Genomic DNA, 17,635 nt, shown 5'->3' with positions numbered 1-17,635 from the left:
AGTCGTGACCTCTCCCTCTTGCAGAAACTGAGCCACGCCCACACTTCCAGGTTTTATACTCCCTCCCACCAGAAGGGGCATGGCCTTCATGGCGTGATTGACAGGAGAGCGAATCTCAACATTTTTAAAACACTAATAACTCTTTTATTTTTCATCATTGTGAAAAATCCTCGGCACCTGATGAGTGGAGCGGGACTCTGAGTAAGATGGCCAAAAATCACAGCCGTACGTCGTAGCGTTTTTCCTAAAATCAATATAGAACACAAACAGGAAGTGGTCAAGATTAGATTTCTAATTATATAGACGGCAAGGCAACTTTGGCATTCTCAAACCAACTTTTCAATTAGGCAAGGCAACTTTAGCATTCTCAAACCATCTTTTCAATTAGACAAGGCAACTTTAGCATTCTCAAACCAACTTTTCAATTAGGCAAGGTAACTTTAGCATTCTCTAACTAACTTTTCAATTAGGCAAGGCAACTTTAGCATTTTCAAACCAACTTTTCAATTAGGCAAGGCATTCTCAAACCAACATTTCAATTGTGCAAGGCAACTTTGGCATTCTCAAACCAACTTTTCAATTAGGCAAGGCAACTTTAGCATTCTCAAACCAAAGGCAACTTTTGCATTTTCAAACCAAAACACACTTTTAGCAAGCATTTTCAAACCAAAAAACTGATTTGCATTTTCAACCCACATTAAGGGCACTCACAGTTTAGTAGACATGTGTTCAGTGTTATTCACAGCTCAGACTGAGAGATGTGACCCTCTCGCTCCCCCATCTTGCAGAGACTGACTGAGGCACTCAACACTTCCGGGTTTTATAGTCCCTCTGGAAGGGGCGTGGCATTCAGGAGAGAGAATCTCAACATTTTTTAAACATTAATCAGTCCTTTATTTTTCATCGATGGGAAAACCAGCGGAGGGAGAAAGGTGGCCAAAAATCACTGCCGTAAGTGGCAGCGTTTTTTCTAAAATTAATATACAGTGCAACAGGAAGTGGTCAAGATGACACTTTTAGTAATATAGATATTAGCAGTTGGCCATTCGGCCCTTTGAGCCAGCACCATCATTCAATATGATCATGGCTGATCATGCAGAATCAGCACCTCGTTCCTGCTTTTTCCCCATATCCCTTAATTCCATTAACCCTAAGATCTATATCCAACTCTCTCTTGAATACATCCAACAAATTGGCCTCCATTGCCTTCTGTGGCAGAGAATGCCTTAATAATTTTTTTATGTTTCTACAAGATCCACTCTCATCTGTCTAAATTCCAGTGAATATAAGCCAGTCGGTCATTCTTTCATCATATGTCTTTACAATCGGGCCATGATGAGTCACAGCTGTGCGGTGTTGCCTGGTTATAAAAAAACATCCAATTCTTTTGGAAAAACCATTAGCACCTCAGCTGAGCCAATATATTCAGTGAATGTGTGAAAGCTTGGATGTGGCAACCAGGAACAAAAGAGATGTCAGTGCTGATGCGTGAATGAGAAGCATTAGCTGCCAATTGATAAGAGTTACAAAAAGCTGTTGTGGCACATTTTTTCTCACATATTTCTGTGGCAGCACAGAGTAGAGGGAGCTTTACTGTGTACCTAACCCATCCTGCCCTTGATTCCCTGCTCTGGGAATGTGTGTCGGGACAGTGTAGAGGGCACGTTGCGCTGTATTTGACCCATGGATCCTTGCTCTGGGAATGTGTTTCGGGACAGTGTAGAGGGAGCTGTATTTGACCCATGGATCCGTTGCTCTGGGAATGTGTGTTGCGACGGTGTAGAAGGAGCTTTACTGTGTATTTAACCCGTCCCATCCTGCCTCTGGGAATGTGACAAAGTATGCAGGGAGCTTTACTTTGTATCCAATCTAACCTATCCTTGCCCTTGAAATGTCATGGTGTCATGTTCATAAGTGATAGGAGCAGAATTAGGCCATTAGGCCCATCAAGTCTACTTCACCATTCAATCACGGCTCGTATCTCTTTTCCTCTTAACCCCGTTCTCCTGCCTTCTCCCCATAACCCCTGACACCCGTATTAATCGAGAATTCATGGTTATAAAGAACAGTAATTGCCAACATTTTGTCCATATTGTTCCATACGTTTTCTATCCATGTACCTATCCAAATGTCTTTTAAGCGAATGGATTGTACCTGTGTCAGTTACACTGACAGTTAGTTTCATATACCCAGAACGATATGTACGAAATATTTAACCTAAGGTCCCCTTTAAATCTTCCCCCTCTCACCTTAAATCTCCACCATCTCACCTTAAATCTATGCCCTCTCATTTTGGACTCCTCTACCTTGCCCCTATAATCTATGATTTTAGATGCCTCTATAAGGCCACCTCTTAGACTTCTACGGTCCAGGGAATAAACCCAATCCTATCTAGCCTCTCCTTATAACTGAAGCACCCCACTCCTGGTAATTTCCTTGTGAATCTGCTCGACTCCATTTCCAGCTGAATGGCATCTTTTCTATCGGGAGGTGACCACACTGCATGCCATGTATCATGAAGGGAGTAGGTGGGGCGAATGCACATAGTTGTTTATCCAGGGTAGAGGACTCAAGAACTAGAGGACATTGGTTTAAGGTGGAGAGGGCAAAGATTTGATAGGAATCTGAGGGGCAACATTTTGGCAGTTATATGGAACGAGATGCGAGAAGAGGTGGTTAAGGTGAGAGGGGAAAGATTTAGTTGGAACTTGAGGGTTTTCTTCACTCAGAAGGTGGTGGGTGTATGGAATGAGCTGACAGAGGAAGTAGTTGAGGTAGGTACAACAACAACATTTAAAAGACCCTTGGACAGGTACATGGATAGGAAAGGTTTAGAGAGACATGGACCAAATGTGGGCAAATGGGACTAGTGTAGATGGAGACTAAGCTGGTCCCATCTCTATGACTATGTGTGACAGGATAGTGTTGAGGGAGTGTTACGCTTTGTCCAACCCATCCATTCTTTGTGCTGGGGGTGTGTGACAGGACAGTGTAGAGGAAGTTTTACTTCAAGTGCCGAGTGTTTATTGGGTTGTGCACGATTGTGGTTAAATAATATTTTTTTCCTTGTGGTTTAGGGATAATTGGCATGGCTGTGAAATAAACAGGAGATCACTTTATTTTAAAAGTCTTATGTAGCTCAGTCCAGCCTGGACAAGAATTGCCCATCCACTCAGGTCTCCCTCATTCCGGGAAAAAAATGAATTCTAAATGAATGGTAGAGCATAATATAGGAACAGTGAACTATGTGCAATGCGGAAAATTACATTTCACCTTTTCTGTACTGAACTAATTAAAACATTGGTTCATAAGTTCATAATTTCATTAGTGATATAGCAGAATTAGGCCAATCGGCCCATCTGTCTACTCCGCCATCCAATCATGGATGATCTATCTCTTCCTCCTAACCCCATTCTCCTGGCTTCTCCCCATAACCCCTGATACCCGTACTAATCAAGAATCTGTCAATCTCTGCCTTAAAAATATCCATTGACTTAGCTTCCACAGCCTCCTGTGGCAAAGAATTCCACAGATTCACCACCCTCTGACTAAAGAAACACCTCCTCATCCCCTTCCTAGACTTTCCCACTTGTGGAAACATCCTCTCCACATCCTCTCTATCCAAGCCTTTCACTATTGAGTATGCTGGTCTGGGAAATTCAATCACATTGTGCTGTTCACGTCAGCATTATGTGATTGAAATGTTCTTCCGATGGAATGAACTGCCATAAAAAGCAGTTGCAGAACATTTCACTGGCCCCATCATTGTGTGATTACGCCAGCCTATCTAACACCATGTCAATATTTCTTTCCACGTGCCACACCTTTTGGGGAACCAAGGAAGAAATTAGCACAAATTATCCCAGAACCAATTGGCCTGAATCACATAAAAGAGGCACACAGTGTTGAAATAACTCAGTGGGTCAGGCAGCATCTTTGGAGAACATGGATAGGTGATGTTTCAGTTCGCGACCCTTCTTCAGTCTGGAGAAGAGTCCCAACCTGAAACGTCGCCTAGCCATGTTCCCAGAAATGCTGCCGTTAACCCTGTCTGCACTTGGGTCGTTAAGTTACTCCAGCTCTTTGTGTCTTCTTTTGTAAATCTGCATCTGCAGTTCTGTGTCCACCGTTAATCACTTCCTGGAATACCACTCTATATTATGCAGAGCTGGACAGATCTTTAAGGGCAAGTTCCAAAACAGTATTTATCCTTGGCACCCCTCCCCCACCCCACCCCCCATTCCCCCCCACCATGTGACTGACTCACCCCCACTCACTTAGATTTATAGACCACTGGTATCTCTTCTGGGGTAGGGGTGTGCAAAAGGGACGGGTTACACCTTAACTGGAGGAGGACCGCCATTCTGGCTGGCAGGTTTGCTTGTGCTACACGTGTGGGTGTAAACTAAATAGTGGGGATGGGGGGGATGATGATGCACAGGTTGGGTGACTGGGCAGATGCATGGCAGTCGAGGTTTAATGTGTATAAATGTGAAGTTATCCACGTTGGTGGCAAGAACAGGAAGACAAATTATTACCTGAATGGTATCAAGTTAGGATAAACGGAGGTACAATGGGGCCTGAGTGTCCTTGTTCATCAATCTTGGAAAGTAAGCATGCAGGTATAGCAGGCAGTGAAGAAAGCTAATGGCATGTTGGCCTTCATAATAAGAGGAGTTGAATATAGGAGCAAAGAGGTCCTTCTACAGTTATACAGGGCATGGTGAGACCACACCTGGAGTATTGTGTGCAGTTTTGGTCTCCAAATTTGTGAAAGAACATTCATCCTATTGAAGGAGTGCAGCGTAGGTTCACGAGATTAAGTCCCGGGATGGCGGGACTGTCATATGTTGAAAGAATGGAGCGACTGGGCTTGTATTCACTGGAATTTAGAAGGATGAGAGGGGTCTCTTATTGAAACATATAAGATTATTAAGGGATTGGAAACACTGGAGGCAGGAAACATGTTCCCGATGTTGATGGAGTCCAGAACCAGGGTCCACAGTTTAAGAATAAGGGATAGGCCAGTTAGAACAGAGACGAGGAAACACTTTTTCACCCAGAGAGTTGTGAATCTGTAGAATTGTCCTGCACCTATTTTCTATGTTTCTAAAGTCAGAGTATTACCCATGGGGCACAAAGGGTTTGAAGCATTCCAGTCCTGAGCTTAACCGAGCTCGCAATGATGAACCCAAAGTCGAGCCTACAAATAAAAGAGATCAATAGTAAATGAGAGAAATATATATTTATATATTAACTAATAGCTCCAAATGAAGGCAGCCGATGAATTTGGTCCGGACAAAAGCTGTCAGAAACTTAAACCTTCCTTTGCCTGCTCAAAATGCTAATGGTTGTTGCTCGGTGTCAGTGTGCGGGCATGGCTCTGTGACAAGGCTCTGTTGCTTTCCAGACCCCCATGTTCTCATTACAAAACATGTAGATCGCTCGTTCCAAACCTGAATGAAGGAATCCTTTCATAGGTTTCCTGTTCCTAGTTGCTCTGATTGTGGACGTATTTAGGAAATCAGTGCAGGGCTTTGACATCCTGATTCACTTCCAAGAAAGGCAATGGTGCCGTCCTATATATGCCAATATACTGGAATTTGCCCTTCATGTACAGCTTGCTGGCTTACATGTCCCAATTTAGTTCTGCTGCTGTGTTTCACACTAAACACAGGATATACAAGGCACAATTGACACCATGTATAATGTTATGATTCTTGCAGGAAAGGTGTCTTTAATGCAAGAGTCTGGCATGAATATTTACTGATATGATGCAAGCGGTTTATTTAAGGCTCGTTTCTGACTACATAATATGAGCCAAAGTGCTCCGTGATGCTGAGTGTCTGTTAATACCTTTCCCCAATACACCTCAACGTGCATGCCAAGCAAAAGAAAAGTAGTTTATCTGCTGTTGCATCTAAAGACGGGTTCACCAGATGGAGAAGTTAGCTGAGATTTTCTGCAGAGATCGCTAAACCTTCCTTTGCATGTTCAAAGTGCAAATGGCTGTTGCTCGGTGCCAGTGTGCAAGGCACCCATTGGCAGGGGTGAAGGAAGTACACAAGCAATCGTCTCTGGTTCCACATGGATTCCATTAGAGTCAGCAGGAATTTAATCATGCCCTTGGAATGTCATCTGCTCGGCAGGGTTCAAGCGAAGGTACTCTATATCAATCAGTACTCTACTGATTGCAACATACAAGCTAGGGATCCGGACAATTATCTGCTGCAGCTTTCACCACACTGCACTCAGTTCCATTTCTGTCCGAGACACTTAGTTCGCTTGGCTTTGGAATCATGGGGTGCACACATAACATTGACGATGATATTTCAATAAGAATTAAGACCATTCCCGAAAATACATTGTACTGGCCCTAAATGTTCAAGAAACATTTAGACAGGTACATGGATAAGACAGGTTTAGAAGGATACTAGACCAAGTACAGACCCGTTGGGTCTGTTCCCGCAACGCGCGGTTGCAAGGGGGGGCGGTCTGACGTCATGGCGCAACGCCACGCTGCGTACGACGTCGAGACGCTGCGTACGCCCGTCGAGACACTGCGTACGCCCGTCGAGACACAGAAACACACACACACACACACACACACACACACACACACACACACACGCACACGCACACGCACACACACACACACACACACACACACACACACACACACACACACACACACACACACACACACACACACACACAGTTTTAATATATAAAAGATAGATGGATCAAACGCAGGCAGGTGGGACTAGTGTAGATGGGACATGTTAGCCGGTGTGGGCAAGTTGAGCCGAAGGGCCTGTTTCCATGTAGTAAAACACTATGATTCTAATGTACATGGAAAGCTGAAAATACCCAGCTGACCAAGATAACCTAATGCTTTATTACATTTATTTTAGAAAGTGTGGATCAGGCTTAATTCTCAGGTTTCCGATCCCTCTGGTAGGAAGTTTATTGTTTTGAGAGCCTCAGTCCTCTTTGCTATACCTCTTGCTTCTTCTATGTCCTCAGCCATACAGAGTTGACGTGGAAAAGCTTTTCCCACTGAGAGTAGGGAAGATTCAAACAAGGGGACATGACTTGAGAATTAAGGGACTGAAGTTTAGGGGTAACATGAGGGGGAACTTCTTTACTCAGAGAGTGGTAGCTGTGTGGAATGAGCTTCCAGTGAAGGTGGTGGAGGCAGGTTCGTTTTTATCATTTAAAAATAAATTGGATAGTTATATGGATGGGAAAGGAATGGAGGGTTATGGTCTGAGCGCAGGTATATGGGACTAGGGGAGATTATGTGTTCGGCACGGACTAGAGGGGTCGAGATGGCCTGTTTCCGTGCTGTAATTGTTATATGGTTATATGGTTATACACTATTTACAGCAGGTGTAACAGTGTCAATGCAAGTCGCCTATACTGAAGTACTTAGCAGAATACTTGTCAGTAGCTAACCCTATGCTTTTTATGAGGTGCAAAGGGGCTTGTCTACTTTGGACCAAAAGATAGGCACCAAATGTTGGAATAAGTCAGTGGGACTTGCAGTGGGACTGTCACCTTGCCTTGTGTGGCTTCCACCTTTTCCAGTGCCAGAACTGTTGAGTATGGAGATAGACACAAAATGCTGCAGTAACTCGGGCAGCACGGTGGTGCAGCATTAGAGCTACTATCTTACAGCGCCAGAGAATCAGGTTCGATCCGGACTAAGGGTGCTGTCTGTACGGAGTTTGCACCTTCTCCCCATGACCTGCGTGGGTTTTCTCTGAGATTTTCGGTTTCCTCCCACACTCCAAAGACGTACAGGTTTGTAGGTTAATTGGCTTGGTATAAATGTAAAATTGTCACTAGTGTGTGTAAGGTAGTGTTAATATGCGGCGATCGCTGGTCAGTGTGGACTCAGTGGGCCGAAGTGGCCTGTTTCCGCGCTGTATCTCTAAACTAAACTAAACTAAACTCAGCGGGTCAGGCAGCATCTCTGGAGAAAAGGAAAAGGTGACGTTTCAGGTCAAGACCCTTCTTCAGACTGAGAGTCAGGGGAGAGGAAAATGAGAGAGATGAAAAGGGACAACGAACAAATGAATAAAATGTATGAAAAGAACAAATCAAAGCCAGCAATGATGATCAAGGAAAGGTGGAGCCCACAATGGTCCATTGTTGGCTGAGGAGGTAATACTCAGTGGACACAAACAGTGAAACAAAGCAGAACCACAGTGAAATTAGTCAGACGACTAGGTTGGGGGGAAGACAGAGAGGGAGGGGATGCAAGAGTGACTTTTAAAGTTAGAGAAATCAATGTTCATACCGCTGGGTCGTAAGCACCCCAAGCGAAATTTGAGGTGCTGTTCCTCCATTTTGCATTTGGCCTCACTCTGACAATGGAGGAGGCCCAGGACAGAAAGGTTAGTGTGGGATTGGGAAGAGAAATTAAAGTGTTTGGCAACCGGGAGATCACATAGGCCGAGGCAGACTGAACGAAGGTGTTCAGTGAAACGATCAGTGGAAACCCTGTCTGCAATTGGTCTCGCCGATATATAGGAGTCCATTCCATAGGATGTAATAGTTGTAATCATGCACCAGGTTCCTAGGCATCACGTGGGATGCTGGTTAATTTAGCTTAGTTTAGTTTATTGTCTTGTGTAGCGAGGTACAGTGAAAAGCTTTTGTTGCATGCTAACCAGTCAGCAGAAAGACAATGCATTATTTGCAATTAAACCATTCATAGTATACAGATACAGGATAAAGGTATAGCATGCAAGATAAAGCCTGTAAAGTCCGATCAAAAATAGTCCGAGAGTCACCAGTGATGAAGATAGTAGTTCAAGGCTGCTCTCTAGTTGTGGTAGGATGGTTCAGTTACCTGATAACAGCTGGGAAGAAACTGTCCCTGAATCTGGAGGTATACATTTTCACACTTCTATACCTTTTTCCCAATGGGAGAGGGCAGATGGGGGAGTGCCAGCATGCGACTCATCCTTGATTATGCTGCTGGCCTTGCCGAGGCAGCGTGAGGTATAAATTGAGTCAATGGAAGGGAGGCTGGTTTGTGTGATGGTCTGGGCTGCGTGCACAATTCGCTGCAATTTCTCATGATCTTGGATGGAGCTGTTCCCAAACCAAGCTGTAATGCATCCAAAAAAAGTTTCTACGGCGCATCTGTAGAAGTTGATGAGAGGTGTTGGGGGCATGCGGAACGCCTTCTAAGGAAGTAGAGGCATTGGTGTGCTGAGTTTGCATAGAGAAGTGAAGGTCCTATTTGATCCAACTAAATGCTTCACTACCAAGAAGAAGACACCAAGGCAGTAAGTTCTCAATGGGTGCTATAAATTAGTTGCTGCACTATTTCTGTAGTCTAACTGTGCCTCATACGTCAGTGAAATGACAAGCAGTGAAATTGGTATGATGATACCTCTCTTGGTTTATTTGCTGAACCAAATACACTTGTTATGAGTTTTGGGTCTTGTCTTTGAGGGCTGTTGGATATACACAACAAGGCTGAAGGATAAATTCAAGAATCTTCCCCCATCAACGGGAATAAATCTAAACTTTACAAAAGGTGACTGATGCAGATGTTTAAGATCCATTCACTAATGAAACATTAGCATAAGGAAGTGCTAAGCCTCCAGGCCCATTAAATTCAACAGCAGGTTAAACTTTGAACATAATCAGAAAGCATTGCCTTTGCTCTTTGGGTCAAACAGTCACATTTTAGGGTGGGATCAATGGTTGGATTTGCTTGTTATAGACATCAATAGATTTCCCTCTGGAAGCATAAAGTTATTAATTATCATTGTCCACCCCATTGTACATTACAGTCGGAGGAAATTGGGGAAGTTGCTTGGTTTAGAAAGATAATTGGAAAAATAATGCTGTAAAGAGTTGTATGCTTATTATGTTTCAAATCCTTTGGGTATTTAGTGCAATGTAGCTCCAATTCATTTCCCCCACTCCTTTGAGCTGATTATATTAATGATAAGAATGTGACCATGAATGGCTAAATGTTCATCTGCAGGTGCTTAACCTCTTCCTGGCCTTGCTGTTAAGTTCCTTCAGCGCTGATAACCTCTCAGCATCCGATGACGACAATGAGATGAATAACCTACAAATTGCAATCAACAGAATTACCAGAGGCATAGACTTTGTCAAAGGTTTTTTTCTCGGCATATTACGAAGGAAAAAAAATGTCCATGAAGATAAACAATTGGAGGACTTTTCTCCGTCTAAAGACGGGATTCTTGATTTTAACCACACGGACTCAGAGAGTAAAAAGGATGAGATGTCTAAGCTTGATGGGGTTAAGCTGAAGAAAGGGGTGCACCAAGATGGCATCCTAGCCAACACACACCTGACTGTTAGAGTCCCCATTGCTGAAGGTGAATCTGATACTGAATATGATGAACAAAGCTCTGATGCAGACACCGAGGATGCCAGCATGGTAAGCAGTGTGGTTGGAGTTATACGTTTCCCATATGCACTCACAAACCCATTGATATAATGTCGAGCACAACCCGTCTTTTAAATGAAAACTCTGCAAAATGTAAATAGGTATAGAAACAAGAAACTGCAAATACCGTTTTACCAAAAACACACAAAAGTGCTGAAGTAACACAGCAGGTCAAACAGAATCCCGAGAGAACATGGATGGGTGACGTTTCGGGTTGAGACCATTCTTCAAATGTTTAACCATATAACCATATAACCATATAACAATTACAGCACGGAAACAGGCCATCTCGACCCTTCTAGTCCGTGCCGAACACGTATTCTCCCCTAGTCCCATATACCTGCGCTCAGACCATAACCCTCCATTCCTTTCCCGTCCATATAACTATCCAATTTATTTTTAAATGATAAAAACGAACCTGCCTCCACCACCTTCCCTGGAAGCTCATTCCACACAGCCACCACTCTCTGAGTAAAGAAGTTCCCCCTCATGTTACCCCTAAACTTCTGTCCCTTAATTCTCAAGTCATGTCCCCTTGTTTGAATCTTCCCTACTCTCAGTGGGAAAAGCTTATCCACGTCAACTCTGTCTATCCCTCTCATCATTTTAAAGACCTCTATCAAGTCCCCCCTTAACATTCTGCGCTCCAAAGAATAAAGCCCTAACTTGTTCAACCTTTCTCTGTAACTTAGTTGCTGAAACCCAGGCAACATTCTAGTAAATCTCCTCTGTACTCTCTCTATTTTGTTGACATCCTTCCTATAATTAGGCGACCAAAATTGTACCCCATACTCCAGAATTGGCCTCACCAATGCCTTGTACAATTTTAACATTACATCCCAACTTCTATACTCAATGCTCTGATTTATAAAGGCCAGCACACCAAAAGCTTTCTTTACCACCCTATCTACATGAGATTCCACTTTCAGGGAACTGTGCACAGTTATTCCCAGATCCCTCTGTTCACCTGCATTCTTCAATTCCCTAGCATTTACCATGTACGTCCTATTTTGATTTGTCCTGCCAAGATGTAGCACCTCACACTTATCAGCATTAAACTCCATCTGCCATCTTTCAGCCCACTCTTCCAACTGGCATAAATCTCTCTGTAGACTTTGAAAATCTACTTCATTATCCACAACCCCACCTATCTTAGTATCATCTGCATACTTACTAATCCAATTTACCACACCATCATCCAGATCATTGATGTACATGACAAACAACAGTGGACCCAACACAGATCCCTGTGGCACCCCACTAGTCACTAGCCTCCAACCTGACAAACAACCATCCACCATTACTCTCTGGCATCTCCCATTCAGCCACTGTTGAATCCATCTTGCTACTCCACCATTAATACCCAACCATTGAACCTTCTTAACCAACCTTCCATGAGGAACCTTGTCAAAGGCCTTACTGAAGTCCATATATACAACATCCACTGCTTTACCCTCATCAATTTCCCGAGTAACCTCTTCAAAAAATTCAAGAAGATTAGTCAAACATAACCTTCCAGGCACAAATCCATGTTGACTGTTCCTAATCAGACCCTGTTTATCCAGATGCTTATATATATTATCTCTAAGTATCCTTTCCATTAATTTGCCCACCACTGACGTCAAACTAACAGGTCTATAATTGCTAGGTTTACTCTTAGACCCCTTTTTAAACAATGGAACAACATGCGCAGTACGCCAATCCTCCGGCACTATTCCCGTTTCTAATGACATTTGAAATATTTCTGTCATAGCCCCTGCTATTTCTACACTAACTTCCTTCAATGTCCTAGGGAATATCCTGTCCAGACCTGGAGACTTATCCACTTTTATATTTCTCAAAAGTGTCAGTACTTCCTCTTCTTTGAATCTCATAGTTTCCATAGCTACTCTACTTGTTTCCCTTACCTCACATAATTCAATATCCTTCTCCTTGGTGAATACCGAAGAAAAGAAATTGTTCAATTATCTCCCTCATCTCTTTTAGCTCTGCAGATAGCTGTCCACTCTGACTCTCTAATGGACCAATTTTATCCCTCGTTATCCTTTTGCTATTAATATAGCTGTAGAAACCCTTTGGGTTTACTTTCACCTTACTTGCCAAAGCAACCTCATATCTTCTTTTAGCTTTTCTAATTTCTTTCTTAAGATTCTTTTTACATTCTTTATACTCCTCAAGCACCTCATTTACTCCATGCTGCCTATAATTATTGTAGATCTCCCTCTTTTTCCGAACCAAGTGTCCAATTTCCCTTGAAAACCATGGCTCTTTACGATTTTTACTATTTCCTTTCAACCGAACAGGGACATAAAGATTCTGTACTCTTAAAATTTCACCTTTAAATGTCCTCCATTTCTCTTCCACATCCTTCCCATAAAACAAAATGTCCCAATTTACTCCTTTTAAATCCTTTCGCATCTCCTCAAAGGTAGCCTTTCTCCAATCAAAAATCACAACCCTAGGTCCGGTTCTGACCCTCTCCATAATTATATTGAAACTAATGGTATTGTGATCACTGGTCCCGAACTGTTCCCCAACGCATACCTCTGCCACCTGACCCGTCTCATTTCCTAACAGGAGGTCCAGCACCGCTCCTTCTCTAGTAGGTACTTCTATGTATTGCTGCAAAAAACTATCCTGCACACATTTTACAAACTCCAACCCATCCAGCCCATTTACAGAATGTGTTTCCCAGTCTATGTGTGGAAAATTGAAATCTCCCACAATCACTACCTTGTGCTTACTACTAATATCTGCAATCTCTTTACATATTTGCTCTTCCAATTCTCGCTCCCCATTTGGCGGTCTATAATACACCCCTATAAGTGTTGCTACCCCTTTCCCATTTCTCAGTTCCACCCAAATAGCCTCCCTAGACGAGCCCTCTAATCTATCCTGCCAAAGCACTGCTGTAATATCTTCCCTGATAAGCAATGCAACACCTCCACCTCTTGCCCCTCCAATTCTATCACACCTGAAGCAACGAAATCCTGGAATATTTAGTTTCCAATCACAGCCCTCCTGCAACCATGTTTCACTGATCACCACAACATCATACTTCCAGGTGTCAATCCAGGCTCTGAGTTCATCCACCTTTCTTACAATGCTCCTAGCATTAAAATATACACATTTAAGAAACCCACCCTCTCTTATTCTCTGTTTATTGTCTTTTTCTTCTCTCTCCCCTACATTTTGGGTCAGAGTGCTACCATTCTCTGCCTCCTTCCTCACACACTGACTGCTAGCTATCCCAATTTGAGTCCCTCCCCCCAACCATACTAGTTTAAAGTCTCCCCAGTAGCCTTTGCAAATCTCCCCGCCAGGATATTGGTCCCCCTCGAGTTCAAGTGCAACCCGTCCTTTCTGTACAGGTCACACCTTCCCCAAAAGAGGTCCCAATGATCCAGAAACCAGAAACCCACTGCACCAGTCCCTCATCCACTCATTTATCCTCCACCTCGCTCCATTCCTACTCTCACTATCGCGTGGCACAGGCAGTAATCCTGAGATTGTTACCTTTGCAGTCCTTCTCCTTAACTCTCTACCTAACTCCCTAAATTCTTCTTTCAGGACCTCTTCTCTTTTTTTAACCTATGTCGTTGGTACCTATATGTACCACAACCTCAGGCTCCTCTCCCTCCCATTTCAGGATTTCTTGGACACGTTCAGACACATCCCTGACCCTGGCACCAGGGAGGCAAACTACCATCCGGGTCTCTTGTCTGCGTCCACCGAATCGCCTATTCGACCCCCTGACTATAGAATCCCCTATTACAATTGCCCTCCTCTTCTTTTCCTTACCCTCTGAGCAACAAGACCGGTCTTTATGCCAGAGGCCCGGCCGCTGTCGCTGCCCCCAGGTAGGCTGTCTCCCCCACCTTTACTCAAACATGAGTACTTATTTTCAAGGTGTACAGCCACCGGGGTACTCACCAGTCCCTGCCTCTGCCCGTTGCCCTTCCTAACTGTGACCTAGTTTTCTGTCTCCCGTGGTCTTGGAGTGACCACCTCCCTGTAACTCCTATCTATGACCTCCTCGCTCTCCCTGAGCAGACAGAGGTCATCAAGTTGCTGTTCCAGGTTCCTTAGGAGCCCCATCTCGACGCACCTGGCGCAGATGTGGACATCTGGAGGGCACATCTTATAAAAATAGAATCTTATAAAAATAAGACTCCATGACCTCCCACATCTGACATCCAGAACAGTAAACTGCCCTGGCCCTCATTCTCCCCCTTAACCGAATACAATAAAGCCTTGCCCGGGATACAAGCCAATCAGCTGCTTCCTCTAGTCCGTTTGACCAATCAGAGGCTTCCACCAGACTCCTCCTCTGGAAGTGAGATCTGCGAATGGAACGTTGCAGATTTTGGTCGCTCCTCCCTCTGTCACGGCTCCCGGGCCTCTGTTGAGACAAGCCCCGTGATGGGTTTTTTAACTCACCACACGAAGGTCGTTCCTCCCTCTGTCACGGCTCCCTGGCCTCTGTTGAGACAAGCCCCGCGATGGTTTTTTTAACTCACCACACGAAGGTCGTTCCTCCCTCTGTCACGGCTCCCGGGCCTCGTTGAGACAAGCCCCGCGATGGGTTTTTTAACTCACCACACGAAGGTCGCTCCTCCCTCTGTCACGGCTCCTGGGCCTCTCAACTATGTTTATAGTTTTCTTCCTCAAACATACAATTTAAACTGGTGGATGGGATGGGTGGAAGGTCAACATGGGGATGTAGATGGGAAGGGGATCTCTCACTGAGTTTGACCCTTGGTCCATTATAAAATTCAAGCTCCACTTTCTACAATGTAGCATAATGTCTCCCAGCCAGAATCTACTGACTACCATTGCTGGCTTTCACGATTCCTGAGGCCCCAAGAAAGGGCATGAAGATCTTGGGTTATTCAGCTGATTCCAGTACAGTAAACCTGTGGTTGCGAGAAAAGTAGCTCAGTTTAATTTTGTCATTTAGTAGAGCATGGAAACAGGCCCCTTCGGCCCACCGAGTCCGCGCTGACCCGCGATCCCTGCACACTTACACTATCCTAGACACACTAGGGAGAACTTTCAATTTTACATATCTTATCGTCACGTGTACAGTAAAACACTTTTTTTTGCACGCGAACCATACAGATCAGATAATACTGTACCTAAATACAATCAAGTCAAACTCAAATCCAATAGGTAGAGTGATGGGGAAGATCGAGTGCAGAATATAGGTCTCAGCATTGTAGTGCATTAATTCTATAAACAAAGTTCAATTTCCACAATGGGGTAGAGGTTAATCGGGCAGTATCCTGGCTTATGGAAGGACCATTCAGAAGCCTGATAACAGAGGGGGAGAAGCTGTTCCTGAGTTCGGTGGTGCGTGCATTCAAGCTTCTGTCTCTTCTGTCTCTGATGGGAGCAGGTAAAAAATAAGGTAGAAAAGGCGGGACAAGTCCTTGATAATGTTGGCTGCTTTTCTGAGGAGTGTGAAGTGTAGATTATACTAAAGGTTTCTAAGATATTAGCTATTTGCTTGATTGCAGACTCTCTCTAGCGCCTTTCCAATAACATAGGTTAGCTAGCCTATATGTTAACTGGCCTCCTTGAACATATGTGGTTTTCCAATCTGCTGGTAATCTCGCAGTTCCATTTACCAATGGCTCCACTGGATCTCCATTACACTCCCTTGAATGGATACCATCTGGTCCCAATGCCACATATTGGTCTAAATTAACCATAGCTTCCCATTATTGCCTCCTCAGCCACACTCTTGAGCAGTCCAACTGTTACACTAACTAAGGTACACAAAAATGCTGGAGAAACTCAGCGGGTGCAGCAGCATCTGTTGAGCGAAGGAAAAAGGCGACGTTTCGGGCCGAAACCCTTCTTCAGACTGATGGGGGGTGGGGGGGAGAAGGAAGGAAAAAGGGAGGAGGAGGAGCCCGAGGGCGGGGGGATGGGAGGAGACAGCTCGAGGGTTAAGGAAGGGGAGGAGACAGCAAGGGCTAGCAAAATTGGGAGAATTCAATGTTCATGCCATCCGGACGCAAGCAACCCAGGCGGAATATGAGGTGCTGTTCCTCCAATTTCCGGTATTGCTCACTCTGGCAATGGAGGAGACCCAGGACAGAGAGGTCGGATTGGGAATGGGAGGGGGAGTTGAAGTGCTGAGCCACCGGGAGTTCAGGTAGGTTATTGCGGACTGAGCGGAGGTGTTCGGCGAAACGATCGCCCAACCTCCGCTTAGTCTCACCGATGTAAATCAGCTGACATCTAGAGCAGCGGATGCAGTAGATGAGGTTGGAGGAGATACAGGTGAACCTTTGTCGCACCTGGAACGACTGCTTGGGTCCTTGAATGGAGTCGAGGGGGGAGGGAAGGGAATTGACAAGGGAGTTGCGGAGGGAGCGGTCTTTGCGGAAGGCAGACATGGGGGGAGATGGCAACCTACAAACCTGCATGTCTTTGGAATGTGGGAGGAAACTGGAGCACAAGGAGAAAATCTATACTGTCATGGGGAGAATGTACAAACTATGTACAGACAGCACCTGTACATCATAAGATCATAAGTGATAGGAGCAGAATTAGGCCATTCAGCCCATCCATTCTAGTCCACGGTTCAATCATGGCTGATCTACTTCTCCCTCCTAACCCCATTCTCCTGCCTTCTCCCCATAACATAGAAACATAGAAAATAGGTGCAGGAGTAGGCCATTCGGCCAGTGCCACCATTCAATATGATCATGGCTAATCATCCAAATTCAGTAAACTGGTCATGCTTTCTCGCCATATCCCTTGATTCCATTAGCTCTAAAAGTTATATCTAACCCAGTTATAGTTGTAGTTATATATAACCTCTGATACCCGTACTAATCAATAATCAATATATCAACTGACTTGCCCTCCACAGCCTTCAGTAGCAATTAACTTCCTTATTCACATGAGGCTAACAGAGTAAACAGTATATGTGCAGTAATGATAAATGCAATGGTGAGCACACAACTGCAGAATGGTGCAAGATTACACTACAATCTGAAGTGGGATAAAAAATATTAAGTCAACACTAAAGAATTGCAGCAAAAGCACTCTGCATTGTGTATTAACCAGCATCTGCAGTTCTTTGTTCTAGAAATTGCTGAGAGTTGCAAATGTACCCCATTCCACCCACCATTGACTCCATCCACTCTTCACGATAGTATGAAACACAAAACTTTT

General features: G+C 44.3%; 1 protein-coding gene across 1 annotated transcript in view; it reads left to right on the top strand.

Moving 5' to 3' along the window:
• LOC116982098 (sodium channel protein type 4 subunit alpha-like) overlaps positions 1-17,635 on the top strand; it is a 247,527-nt gene that overhangs the window by 177,948 nt on the left and 51,944 nt on the right. The window contains exon 16 of the mRNA XM_033035415.1: positions 10,013-10,435. Coding sequence (XP_032891306.1) covers positions 10,013-10,435 — 423 coding nt within the window. The remainder of the gene's footprint in view (positions 1-10,012; positions 10,436-17,635) is intronic.

The sequence above is a fragment of the Amblyraja radiata genome, chromosome 16 (assembly GCF_010909765.2).
Source record: "Amblyraja radiata isolate CabotCenter1 chromosome 16, sAmbRad1.1.pri, whole genome shotgun sequence".
Lineage (NCBI taxonomy): Eukaryota > Metazoa > Chordata > Chondrichthyes > Rajiformes > Rajidae > Amblyraja > Amblyraja radiata.
This window is presented reverse-complemented; position numbering and strand designations above follow the sequence as displayed.